We start from the raw sequence: 13,629 nt of genomic DNA on the forward strand, positions 1-13,629 counted from the left end.
GTCATGACCTTGTTCCCTCTGATCGTCCATCAGTGTGTGGCGTCTTCTCCAGCACTTTAGCCCTTACAGGAGCTGTAGTCCAGGTCCAGGCTGCGTTCACTGCCCTCCTGAGTGGCCCATCAAAGAGTCGGCCACAGAGAACGAGGCAGGGCAGGACCACGTGCAGTTCCACCAGGAGCCAGACAAACAGCAGGAAGAGGCCGGCTGTCAGCAGCACAGATCTCACTCAGCCATCAGCCTAGCTGCCTGTTTCTTAGCAACTGAACAAGCCTGCAGACTCTGACCCTGTTCTGTGAGGTGAAGGAATTTGATCAGTGACAGCTTTAATGTGTTTCTTTATTACCTGTTGGTCTTGAGTTATAAGATCTGTTAGATGTCTTCATGGAGACATCATTGCCTCCTGAAATTCTTCTCAGCAAAACTTTATTTTAGGGTCCAATTCACACTATTAACTAACTATTAACTATAACTTTTGCCTCAATTAACTCCTTATTTGATGCTTACTTATAGTTTATAAGGTATTTGTTAAGTTAAGGGAATTGGGTAGGATTGTGGATGTCATGCATTATATGTACTTTATAAGCACTAATAAACGGCCAATATGTTAATAATAGACATGCTAATAAGCAGCTAGTTATCAGTGTGAATGGGACCCTATACTAAAGTGTTACCAAACTCTCTTCTCCATGACCAGGTTTCTTGCATAGAATATTTTATTTCCTGAGTAAATCTATTTACAAATGTGTTCTTATAAAGCACTAATGCACGCAAAGGATTCTGGTACTAAAATCTTAATTTTGCTGTTGGGTAAGTGAATTAACAATAAAATCACATTGACAAACATTCATATATATAAAATGTTGTGTTGAAAATGTTCTACATTTATTAATTACAGTATTTGTATTTTGCTTGATAATTTGTAGGCTACCTTTTACTTTTTTTTATGTCAGGTTCCATAGGCCTGCCCCATATACTGTGACAACAAGGTCCACAATGTTAAAGTATGTGTCAGTAAAGAAAAAGTCAAGTGTGACAACTAGCCCTCTAATTATTTAACAATATATTCTCTTAATCAAAGTACTCTTTAATTTGAAAGTGTCACCAACAGCTCATAACATTCATATATATGTGATGTTTGTTTTGTATCTGTGTTAATACTAATCAATACAACTTACACGCATAAAAAAATATGTTATATATTTATATACAACTGTTATATATTTATATTCATAGTTTACATATACAGCTTTTCTTGTTTAAAGATGCTCAAATAATTTAGCATACCTGAGGAAACTGCCTCATTCAGGAAAGAGTTTTGAACAAGTTTCAATAAAAACAGTTCTGTACACTGGAACTATTATATTATATTATATTATATTATATTATTAATAGAAAATACACCTAATAGAATTTAGAGGTCCTTGTCCTCCAGGTCAGCAGGGGGCAGCCGCGCGTTTAGCGTGTCTACAGCGGATGTGTTTGTCATCCCAAACTCAGCACAACAACACACACACTGACACTTCAGCTGGATTTTCTGACTCGTTTGGCTCCAAAAAAACACTCGACACCCTCACAAACTTCACAGACAGGATATTTAACACACTAAGAGGCAGATCACGCAGCGGGCGGAGGGTTTATGTTGTAGAATCCGCAGGTTTTGGGTCTGGTTCCGCCTGAATCATGTCCTGCTGTCTGCTGGATTTCGGCCGGGTCCAGGAGCTCAAACAGGTGCGAGAGTTTCTGTTCCCCAAGCACAACAGCGCCGGACCCGAGGAAGAGAAAACACAAGCAGGTACTGCTGGAGTCAGTATGTGTGTGTATGGAAAGGCCAGTTTAATAATGGTTATCCTGCACTACGGTTGTTCAGTGATTTACGGGTGTCAGTTCGGGTGTGTGGGGTTCGGCTTGGGTGACTGGTAGAGTTGGAAAGTGGTTTTCCAGGTAAGAGCAAAATAACAAAACCATCACCAGAACTGACAGGCTGTGTGTTGGGTTTTGATTTGCATACAATAAGGAAACCACAACGATAATAAAACGACGGTGATCAACTAGTAAATAGTGTTTTAATTAAAATATATAAATGCAGAACGATATGTGCGAGGCATAGGTTTAGAGTTAAAAGATATAAAATATACTGTTTTTATACTGAGCTAATAATAAGTGAACTGTATGTGTTGGTGAATTTTGAAAAAGGAAAAAAAAAATGTTTTGAAATGTGAATGGTCTGGCTGTGATGCAGAATAAGTTATTCACTCCCTGCAGAGAGAAAGAAAGAGGGAAGGAGGGAGGAAGGGAGGTGTATTTGCCCTTGGAGAATGAGTCATCCTGCAGAAAGGTCCTGAAACACATGACTGTGTTAGAGACAGTGAATGAACGAAAGACAGACAAAGAGAAAGACATGCAGATAAGAAAAGGGAAAGGGTATATTGACAGTTTGTAAATGAGGTAAAACTTGCATTCTTGATTTTGTCATGTGATTGGCAGATGATTTGTATCAAAACACTTGGTCATAGATCCGTAAGGGGATGAAAAAGAGGATGAGACTGTGTATGAACTCTCACAGAGGTTGAAGGACACCAGATGGAGCTGACTGACTGTCTAATGTAATAGATTCATCCTCTCTGACTACATTATTTACAGCTGATCTTTTTCTCTTTCTCTAGAGAATGAGTTAACATGGGATGACTCCGACTGGGGCTCTTGGGAGAATCCTGATGGTCCTAAAGAGGATGGAGCTCAGGTCATTATTGACTCAACCAAATGTCATTCTAAACCTGTATGTTATTATTTTTTTGTGGAAGACAAAACTTGAAATTTTGAAGAATTTATGCACATCTCTTTTCCATACAAAGACAATTCATACTGACCACAAAATAACATGAATCCACCATGAAAACACTTTTTCCCCCCTGAATTCTGCATGTCCTTCTCTTAGGCTGAAGAGGAGGAGCAGCAGAGCGCCCCCTGGTTACAGGACTGTGTGCTGTCTCTCTCGCCCTGCTCAGATCTGCTGGTCATCGCTCGAGAGCACAAAGCCGCATTTCTCACTGGTACACACACATACACACAGCAGGGATTAATCTCATCTTTACTTGTTATTGATTGGTATAACTCGTTTGTGAATTTATTGATTGTTTGATTGATTGATTGGCAGCCAAGTGGCGGACAGATGAGAGTGGTCAGGAGGAAATGACCCTCGCTGTGACCTGGAGTGGAACGCTGAGCGCTGACGAGGGGTGAGAGACGGGAGAGGAGAGGGGAGGGTCAGGATTGGATGGTTTTATGAGAAACACCATGAAGAGGGAATGAGTTACAAGACAGAAAGGAAGGACTGAGAAGTATTATATGTAAAGGAGTTTGTAAATGTTTATTATAACAAGGATTGTAAAAAGTAAAAAAAAAAAAAGAGGCAGAAGAACACAAATAAACAAATGAAGAGTGGCCAAAATATGTGTTTCACAGGTTTACAGTTTTTTTGGTCGGTTCTTTCCACAGGGAGTGTATCAGTAGTGTTATCTGTATTCCACTGGCCAGCCAGAAGAGGTAAGAACATCACACTCACATACAGGCTCCTGTATACAATGACAGCAAAGACTTTTATTTTGTTTTAAAAGATTTCTGTTCCGCTAAGAATTCCCCAAAAATATTAAGCAGCACAACTGTTTTCAGAATTGAAAATACTGAGAAATGTTCCTTGGGCAGCAAATTTGCATTTAAAAATTATTTCTGAAGGATCAGGTGACACTGAAGACTTGAGTAATGGCTGCTAAAATAAATTAGATTTGAACATATATTAAAATAAAAACAGTTAATTACAATATTTCGTAATATTACTTTTTTTACTGAAATAAATCACATTTGAGCATATATTAAAATCACCATTAAATGACATATTAAACCATATTACATATTAATACACATATTAAAACCATTTTTTAATTACAATATTTTTTCTTTACTGTAATTTGGAGCAATAGATGCAGACTTTGTGAGCACTTTGTGAAACTTCTTTCAAAAACATTTGTAAAAATTCACCAACCTCACAAGGTAATTTATGTTCTCATGATGTGTTTATGTGTTTTAGGAGTTCTACCGGTCGGCCTGATTGGACCTGTATTGTGGTTGGATTCAGCTCAGGATATGTCCGTTTCTACACAGAGGTACTGTGATGTTTTCTGACCTATACATTTACCAGCTCAGTTCAGACTCTCTAATGAACTGACATGTTTAATAAACAGCTACATGTCATATTTAATCAGAACCAGACCCGTATCAGCACAGCCACTGGTCTAATCCAGCGTGTGTGTATGTGTGTGTGTATAGAGCGGTGTTCTTCTGTTGGCCCAATTGTTGCATGAAGATCCCGTGCTACGACTGAAGTGTCGCACCTATGAGATCCCACGTCACCCTGGAGTAACGGAACAGGTAGAGAGACCTCTTACACTGACTTGATGTGTTCAGTTCTGCACAAAGCATTTGTTAAGGCAAGGATAGACATGACATCTTAAACAGTAGACATCTGTCTACTCTGATGACGTGCTGATTAGATGTTGAAATACCTGTTTCTCTATCAGCACGAGGAGCTCAGTATTCTGTACCCAGTAGCCCTTGTCACCATCGATGGATTTAGTCTCTTCCAGTCTTTACGTGCCTGTCGAAACCAGGTTGCCAGAGGTAGGAGAGGGAGAGACTTTTGACCAGTAGTCCCTTACCTATTTATAATTTAGTCTGTCATTCGGTCATATTTTCACATATTATTTTCCTTGCATCGATTTCAGCTGCAGCAGCAGGAAGTGATGTCATCCAGCCTCCACCACTGGCCTATAAGAAATGGGGCCTGCAAGACATGGACACAATTACAGACCATTCCAGCATAGGTACATCCATCAGAAATCTTTCTAATATGCTGATTTGGTGCTCAAGAAACATTTTCATTACTACCCATTTAAAAACTGTGGTGCTGCTTAATAGTTTTGTGGAAAATGTGATGTATCTATTCAGGATTCTTTGATGAATAGACATTTATTTGAAATATATTTTTTGTAGCATTATAAATGTTTTATCAGTTGAATTTGTCATTGCTTAATAAAATTATTAGTTTCTTTCATAGAATTACTGATGGGAAAAGTTTGAATGTTAGTGAGGTAATGTCTTTCTCTTTCAGGTATCACTACTCTGAGTGTGTTCGATCAGATGAAAAATGCATCTAACCTTGGAGGATTTCATGCTTCGGTTAAAGGAAGTCCTCCTGCTATGAGTCAGTACATCACAGTGGGAGGTGGACCCTACACTGGCTTCTTCTACGCTATAGAGGTACAAACACACACACACACAATCACATCTTGTTTGATCGCTCTGTTGTTGGTGTCTGTGGCTTGTTTGTAGTTGTACTTGTTGATCATGGCCGTATTTCCTCTCTCTCTCTCCCATATCAGGGTAGTTCTCAGCCTCTTCTCTCCCATGTGGCTCTGGCTGTGGCCAGCAAACTCACATCAGCTCTGTTCAGTGCTGCCAGGTCTGTGTGTCTGGGTTATTTGAACTCTTGGCTCTTATTAGCACTGGCCTGTCATGTTCAGTTTCACTCCATGTTTAATCATTATTTGTCTCTGCCTCTCTCTTTACTTCCTGCTTAGTGGTTGGTTGGGATGGAAGACTAAAAATGAAGAGGAGTCAGTGCAGAAACAGAAGCCAAAAGTGGAGCCAGCCACAGCCCTTCCTGTTCGGTAACTCTATGTGCAGTCAAACTATCTCTAATTATCCCCATCATTGCCTTTTAACTTCTTGTAATCATATACATACACAATATTTAACTCATTTAACATTCATTTTTCTACTTTTATTCAGGTTCGGCCTTCCAGATTCTCGTCGACATGGCGAGTCTATCTGTCTCTCTCCATGTAACACTCTGGCTGGCGTCACAGATGACTTTGGCAGAGTCACGCTGCTGGATGTGGCACGAGGCATCGCTATCAGGATGTGGAAGGGTGAGCAGTGAAATTCACCTTTTGTTTCTTTATTAAAGAAAACAGAAATATTAATTTTAAATTGTAATAATATTTCGATATTATAAAATTTTTACTTTATTTCTGATCAAAAAATGCAGCTTTACTGGGCATGAGAGAGTTCCAAAAAGATTAAAATGTAACTTTTTCCCCCAAACTTTTCTACAGTACTGTATATAAACAAAAATGTTTTTTCTTAATATCTGTTTTATGTGTATGCAGGCTATCGTGATGCTCAGCTCGGATGGGTGCAGGTGTCAGAGGCTCGTGGGGAGAGAGATCTAGCCACATCTCCTTCTATGCCCCGCCGGCATGCCCAGTTTCTCGTGATTTATGCCCCACGTAGGGGTATTTTAGAGGTGTGGGGAACTCAGCATGGTCCACGAGTAGGGGCTTTTACTGTAGGCAAACACTGCAGGTACATACTCGCACACAAAACTTAAAAATAACACTCCTGATTGCTACCATCTGAAATTGCATATTAATTTATGTCTCTCTCTTCCAGGCTGCTGTACGCAGGTCACAGGTTAATGGGTGTGAACAGTGTTACCAGTCAGGGCTGGCAAATCCACACACAACAAGTGTGTCTGTTTGACCTGGTTAATGGAGCACTGAGAGCCGTCACCATACCATTCCACCTGGCACTCAGGTGCATGCTCAAACATAAATTATTCATGAACATGTGCACATTAATATTCACAACAAACACACACAATGCTGGTTAGTGCAAATGTGTCTGTTCTGTGTGTTGGTCAGTGATAAGAAGAGCGAACGCGCTAAAGACATGCACCTTCTGAGGAGACTCACCACTTTACTGAGGAGCAGGGAGGTGGAGCCAGGTCAGATCTACCTCATTAATATTCATGAGATACAATGCATATGCTTGGTTGTCATCCCCCAAAAATTTACCACTACCCAATGTTATATTATAGTTCTATTACGCATGTTTGAGTTGACCTTTAACCTTTGATTGACAGCTCTGCTTGAGAGTGAAGCACAAAGTGTGTTACTGGACATTAAACATCCAGCTATTAAGAAACAGGTTTGTAAAACAGACACACACCAACATGTATATCTTAACAAAGTTTGATAAAATATCTGATTGATTGACAGGCCCTGGAGTCACTTTTGTCCAATAAGACTGCACCAGTGTCCTGTTTGACCAATGTTACTGGTGCATTATTGGCTAGCCTGAAAGAACAAGGTAACACCCTCAGCCTCGCTGGGCGTAGTGTATTTTTTATATTTAAGCACTTATGTCAATGTTTGATCTGTTTTTCATGTGTGTTTGTATTAGATCCTGAAGCTGTTGATGAGTCGTTGCTGCAGTTTTGCTCATCCCAGCTCAAACTTCTCCAGCTCTACACAGACGTTCAGTTACTGCACACACCAGATGCATCACCCACTGAGCCAGAACATGTGTGTAATACAGACATTATCCTGTTGACATCTTCACACTAGGATTTGAACTAAAGGCTTCTCCTTTCCATACAGCCGTCGTTTTCTGGCATTGAGGATGATCTTGCTCGTGTCGGGCCAGTCCTGCAGCGATACACAGAGATGAACTCTCGGCCCTGCGTCTCATTTGCTCAAGACTCAAGTGAGCCACTTCCAGTCCGAACATTTCTGTCTCAGTTGGAGTGGTTGAATGGAGAGCTCAGAGTGATTAAACAACCTGATACCGATTGGACCCAGCTGGGTATTTATTTCATTGTGCTTTATTTTTATGCTTCTTTTAAGTGTCATAAATGTTTACATTTTGAATATTCATTTTAAGGATGCACAAAATATTTGTACCACACAGTACCAGTCGACTATTTTTACAGGGATAATTTAGTTAGGATCATTAGTTACTCACCTTCATGTTGTGCCAAACCCATGAGACCTTCATTTTGCGCACCTCTCTGCCCTACTGTTTTTATTTTTCTATAATCCATTATTTAGTCAAAATAGTGTAGAAATCTTAGTACTATCAATTATTTGCAATAACATGAAAATAATATCATATCATTCAAAATTTCAGTATTGGTGCATCACAAATGTGATTTTGGTGTGCATTTCAGGTAGTTTCCTGTTCTGGGGTTGTCTGTCTGGTCAGAGTCCTTTACAAAGAGTGTGTGAGACTCTGCAGGAAAGTGGCATCAGCCCTCAGCAGCTACTGGTAAGTGATATAAAGAGAAAAAAGAAAGTTGGAATATAATCTGAATTTGCTTCAATGTCATTTCTGCTTTTTTATGTCTCTCTGTCAGTCTTTGCTTTTGTCAGTTTGGCTGAACAAAGAGAAGGATGTGCTGAAGTGCCCAGACGCCGTCTCACACCTGCACACGCTGCTGTCCACCCTCAGCTCCATGAAAGGTTTTAACGTCATCTGTGAGAGAGATCAGCCTGTATTTGTATCCAGTATATTAACATTCTAATTCTGTGTGTGTGTCAGGAGCGGTGGATGAGTCATGGGACGGGCAGTGTGTCTCACCCTGGTGGCAGCAGGTGCGCACAGCTTGTGTTCAGTCTGAGAGCTCTGGCGCCGCACTGCTGGCTGCTCTAGTCGCTCATCGTGTAGCCAAGAATGCCATCACCAGGCTGGCAGAGAGCAAGGTGTGTGTGTGTGTGTGTTTTTCTGTATCTATAGAGTTGGTGCAGTGTGTGTGTGTTACGGTCTCTCTCTCTCTCTCTCTCTCTGTGCAGTTCCAGGAGTGGGAATGTGTTTCTCTGGAGTTGGAGCAGTGGGTGGTGTGTATAAAGCAGTTGGAGGATGTTCTTGCTCTGCAGACACTGCTCTGCTTGCCGTCTCCTCAGGGCTCTACAAGTGGCGCTGTCACACGCTGCTCGGTCAAAACACTATTAGAGAGTGGCAGAGGTACATAAAACACACAAATATATACTATAGTATTTTTGTTTATTTATTTTACATATGTTTAATTAATACTTGTATTTAGCAAAGATGTATTAAATTGAACAGAAGTTTATATTCCTTTAAAGAATGGCTGCTGAACATTCAGCTTTGCTATCACAGGAATATATTAAATTTAGCAATATACTAAAACAAAGAACAGTTGTTTTAAACTGTAGTAATATTTCATAATATTACAGTTTTTCTCTATAATTTATGATTACCGTATTTTCCATATTTAATTTGACATGCACCAAGAGAAACGAACCAATAGTTCACATTACCATCTACAGCCGCGAGAGGGCGCTCTTTCCTGCTCAGTCCTCCTGTAAACTACAATGAGCAGCATAGAGCGCCCTCTCGCGGCTGTAGATGGTAATGTGAACTCTTTGTTCTTGGTTCTAAATAAATGCGATTTATATATGTTTTTTACTCGTCATGACGTATTTTTGGACTGATGCGACTTATACTTCGTTGTGACTTTTAGTCTGAAAAATACATTAAATAAAGTAGCCTTTGTTAGCAATGTTGCAGACCCAAAACCTTTGAACAATGGTGCATACTGGAGCTGTCAATAAAAATATGATTTAAAATATCTGCTTTCATACAAGCTAAGATGAAGTTCTATCATTTGTGTTGTTTTCTTATTTTTAGGTGGTGCAGCAGACTATGTTTCGAAGTTGCTCTTCAGACAGGGTGTGTCTCCAGATCTCCTGAGGGATATCCTGCAGCGGAGGGGAGAGAATGAACCGACAGCACAGCCAGCACAGCAAGACCGGGAGGACAAACTGGAGGGTAACTGTGGAGATTCCTGATCAACTTACTTAGATGTTAGATCATTTAAAATGGTTTCTTTTTATAATATGTGTTTGACTGAAACATCTGTGTGTGTGTGTCGTCTCAGAGTTGCTGGAGTGTGTGTGTCAGCGGTTCCCAAATTCTCTGTCTCCTGATGTGCTGTTTGCTCACTGTAGCTGGGAAAACGTGGTCCAGTGGAACAAAGACCCAGAGGTAAAGTCTTTAAACAATCTCTTGTTAAGCTTTGGTAAATGAGAGCCGGTTATTGTTTAGAAATGACCGGGGGAAAAAATGCCAACCAAATTATTATTATTTTTTTTTGGTAATTCTTTTTGTGAAAGAATTGCATTTATTCGTTTCGAAGTACTTGTTCGTAAAAGTAGAGGAGTATTAGAGGAACTGTAGAAATGTCAAGCAGTCATGGATGACTTCCTTTCTCTTCAGGTGGGGCAGTACTTTGAGTGGTCTGTGGAGTTTTTAAAGATGATATCCAGTCCTCACATTCAGTTGGGTAAGAGATATTTGGCAAACATTGACTAAATAAAAGCTGTGTTTTTGTGTTGGCAGAGCAATGAATATGAAGCTGGCACAAACTTCCATGTGATAACTCTCTATCTTTCATCTACGCTCTTCTCTCAGGAGTCTCTGCTATGATGTGGCAGACCTTCATAGTCAAGCGCTTTTCGGCTGCTGCCTTCCTAATGGAAAAGGTTTGCATTTATTTTATTCTGGCTTTTCGTCTTTGTGTGTTGCATTGAAGATTTAATAATTGACTGACTTGACTGTGCATGTGTTGATGTAGGTGGGAAAGGCACCTAAAGACCGGCTGTGCAGACGGGTAAGAGAAGTCACAAAGCATCAATTAAAGTCAGATCTGTTTCATTTCATTCAATTAGGTGTATATGTGTGTGTGTTTTAAGGATGTAGGAATGGGAGACGCCGCTGTGAGGAGTTTCCTGGGCTCTTGTGTGCAGTTACTACAGGCCCTGATGGAGGTCTCATCTTCCTCTTTTCTCCCTTCTTTTCCTTTTTTCTCCAGAGTAAGGACTGATTAAACTGGATGCATGGGCGCAAGCATGTCTGAAGTTACTGTGTTTTACAGTGATGAGCAGTGCATGGGTTGAAATAAAAGCGAGACATGTATTCTAAACCTGCTTTCTCTCTCAGGCGGATTCAGCGGTTGAGGAAGTGTCTGCTCCAGATGTGTGCGTGGAGGAAGTGTGGGGCGGTGCTGAGGGTCCAGTGTCTATAGTGGAGTTAGCTCTGGATCAGAGGTCTGTTCACTATCCGCTCGTGCAGCATCACTGTGTGTTAGCGTCACTGCTACATGCCACCATGACCTTCTCTCTGCGTCTGAAACCGCTCAGCTTGTTCGACAGCAAGGTAAAAGCACACACACACACACACACAGTGAAGTGATTATGCGTGGGACACATTTTCGACTCCAACCTGCACAATTCTAAATTCTGCACAATATTAAATGATCTGCAATTTGAGTTTTTCAAATATTACATTTTCCATGAAATGAAAATTGCATTTTTTTTTTTTGTGCCTTTTATAATCTTTAACCAAAAACATTAACTTCCACGCCCCAAATTTGCAACAACACCTCTTCTCTGATGACCGGTCACTCATATGAGATCACAGCACTTCAATTCCTGATGGACATTTTTTTCACTTTCAAGAAGCCATTTCACTCAAAATTCATTACAATTTCTGTTTTATGGCAACTTATTCTTGTTGTCCTTTTCTATCGCCTACAGGGTAAGAATGCGTTTTTTAGAGATTTGTCATCCATTCAGTTGCTGCCCAGTGGAGACATGGACCCCAGCCTGGTGGCTTTGAGACAAGAGGTGAGTCCCAGCGCCACCCTCAGCACTGGAGGCAGAACTGAACACCTCCATGCAAAATGGCTTCATTTTATAGTCACATACATCTTATACATTGACAGTGAAATTTAGACCGAATGGCTCTTAAATAACAGATCATAAGATGTTTATAGCTTGCCTCTGAACCAATGTTTATGTATTACTGTCATGTGTGTGTGTGTGTAGTTTCTGATGAACGTGTTGACAGGCTGGGTGAAGGTTCTAGCAGAATCGGAGGAGAATGGTGTCAAACACAGCGGTGCTGAAGACATGTGGCCATCTGTGTGTATGGAGCTCTCGTCTCTACTGCAGGTCAATACTGACATCCTGCGCAGACACCTCGTCTGTGAGCTCTACAACCAGGGCCTGGACTTGCGGGCCGAGGAGGTAACACGCACATGCATGCACACACACGTTTGTTTTTGTGAAAAGTGGGTTCATCCCATAGGTGTAATAGGTTTTTATACTGTCCAAACTGTATATTCTATGGCCCTACACCAACCCTAACCCTCACAGGAAACTTTGTGCATTTTAACTTTCTCAAAAAAACTAATTCTGTATGGTTTATAAGCGTTTTGAAAAATGGGGACATGGGTTATGTCCTCATAAGTCACCCTCTCCTTGTAATACCTGTCTCATACCCATGTCATTATAAAGAGTCGTGTCCTGATATGTCACAAAAACAAGAGCACACACACACACACACACACACACAAACACAAACTATTAAACCTCCTAAGCTTATAAACAAGAATGAAATATAGATTCTAATTATTTTATTTTTTATTTAATTTTTCTCTTTTTTTAAGTATATATTTCTTTTTTTTTCTCTTAGTTTCGAAATGTTCTCTTTTTCTTTATTTTTTCTTCTTGTAATTTCTTAATATTTTCCTTTTTTTTTTAGTATATTAGCTTTTATTTCTTGTTTTTAACTTTCTCTTTGCACTTTGTCTTTTTCTGATGTCTCAGGTGATGATGGAGGTGCAGGACAAGGATGTTTTGGGCTCTCAGCTGCTGGTGTTGACTGGTCAGAGACTCTCCTTCTCTCTGCTCCATGCCCAGTCACAGACCAAACCCAGCATGGAGCTGTTGGCCCGTCTGCCGCCCACGCTCTGCACCTGGCTGAAGGCTATGGTGAGATCCCACAGACTGCACAGTTCTCAAAACTCTTGTCATCTTACACTCATCTGTGTCATGGTTTGTGTTGCTAGGACCCTAGTGAGCTGCGCTGTCCCTCGGTCCCTCTGTCTCAAAGCAGTCGACTGATCAACAAAGTCATCGAGATGCTCCCCGAAAACCATGCCCAGTACAGCCTTGCCCTCCACCTGCTGGAGGCCGTGGACTCTTTCCATGAAGAGCCCTGATATAAAGAAATGCACGGGAGGAGAGAATGAGACTTTTTTATATATATTCTAGACTTCAAAAGTTTTCCAGAATCCCTGAGACATGGAAAACCACCCAGTCATCATTATCATTATGAGTAATCTGCTTAATTTAGCAGACTTGAATTTCTTTTCACAATGATCACTAAAATAACATATCAAGAGCAATAGCACATCTAGAGCATGTGCTATCCCACAATGCCTGTGCACACTGAACGTGTCACAAATAAAGAGCCTGGAGTCTCTAGTGTCTAGAGTATTATTAGGATAAAAACAACGTTATTCATGTACAGTAGTTCTGTAATTAAAGATGATTGGCATTCTTTACAAGGAAGCTTTAAAATAATATTGTGCTGTAATCAGTATAATCAAAACATTTCAGAATCTTAACACCATGGGGGGGGGGGTCTATTTTCTATTTCAAATTCTAAATGTTGTTGTTCATTTATTCTGACAGTTAATCATTGATCTCGTTGATGCTGTTTAGTAGCAAACACGCTCTAAAATGTCATGCTATTGTATGTTATTTTAAATGTATAAGTTTAGGTGTGGTTTCAAGACGAGACAAAAGAAAGATTTCACTTAAGTAGAGCTGAACTTTTATGCAGTCTTGTACCAGCTGTGCCTGGCTGCTCATTTAATGCAACGTTAACCATGATACCAAAAATAAAGACAATTTCGAGAACTGT

The 13,629-nt window shown here is 40.3% G+C and overlaps 1 protein-coding gene across 4 annotated transcripts; it reads left to right on the forward strand.

Annotated features, from left to right (window-relative positions):
* The first annotated feature begins 1,439 nt into the window (after positions 1 to 1,439).
* rab3gap2 (RAB3 GTPase activating protein subunit 2 (non-catalytic)) lies at positions 1,440 to 13,625 on the forward strand. Of its 4 annotated transcripts, none has more exons than XM_052580359.1 (35): positions 1,440 to 1,792; positions 2,664 to 2,740; positions 2,936 to 3,050; positions 3,155 to 3,236; positions 3,496 to 3,543; positions 4,085 to 4,160; positions 4,324 to 4,425; positions 4,575 to 4,674; positions 4,779 to 4,877; positions 5,165 to 5,313; positions 5,436 to 5,515; positions 5,634 to 5,723; positions 5,845 to 5,984; positions 6,225 to 6,420; positions 6,508 to 6,651; positions 6,759 to 6,841; positions 6,980 to 7,044; positions 7,116 to 7,206; positions 7,300 to 7,421; positions 7,497 to 7,701; positions 8,066 to 8,163; positions 8,252 to 8,357; positions 8,437 to 8,597; positions 8,688 to 8,859; positions 9,547 to 9,687; positions 9,797 to 9,903; positions 10,135 to 10,201; positions 10,330 to 10,400; positions 10,493 to 10,528; positions 10,611 to 10,685; positions 10,858 to 11,073; positions 11,454 to 11,543; positions 11,745 to 11,945; positions 12,528 to 12,692; positions 12,770 to 13,625. In XM_052580359.1, the coding sequence occupies exons 1-35, from the start codon at positions 1,681 to 1,683 to the stop codon at positions 12,920 to 12,922; spliced, it is 4,035 nt and encodes a 1,344-aa protein (XP_052436319.1). In that variant the 5' UTR covers positions 1,440 to 1,680; the 3' UTR covers positions 12,923 to 13,625. The 4 variants fall into 4 exon arrangements, with proteins under 4 accessions (XP_052436319.1, XP_052436316.1, XP_052436318.1 ...); XM_052580356.1 differs by having other exon boundaries at positions 1,477 to 1,792; positions 2,664 to 2,776; positions 10,611 to 10,730; XM_052580358.1 differs by having other exon boundaries at positions 1,477 to 1,792; positions 2,664 to 2,776.
* The last annotated feature ends 4 nt before the right edge of the window (positions 13,626 to 13,629 follow it).

Source organism: Carassius gibelio, chromosome B17 (assembly GCF_023724105.1).
Source record: "Carassius gibelio isolate Cgi1373 ecotype wild population from Czech Republic chromosome B17, carGib1.2-hapl.c, whole genome shotgun sequence".
NCBI classification, from domain to species: Eukaryota; Metazoa; Chordata; class Actinopteri; order Cypriniformes; family Cyprinidae; genus Carassius; species Carassius gibelio.

Coding starts and splice junctions, on each gene's coding strand:
- rab3gap2 (XM_052580356.1), top strand. CDS start 1,681: ATGTCCTGCTGTCTGCTGGATTTCGGCCGGGTCCAGGAGCTCAAACAG. Junction 4,878..5,164: donor TACAGACCATTCCAGCATAG/GTACATCCATCA, acceptor TTTCTCTTTCAG/GTATCACTACTCTGAGTGTG. Junction 5,985..6,224: donor CGCTATCAGGATGTGGAAGG/GTGAGCAGTGAA, acceptor ATGTGTATGCAG/GCTATCGTGATGCTCAGCTC.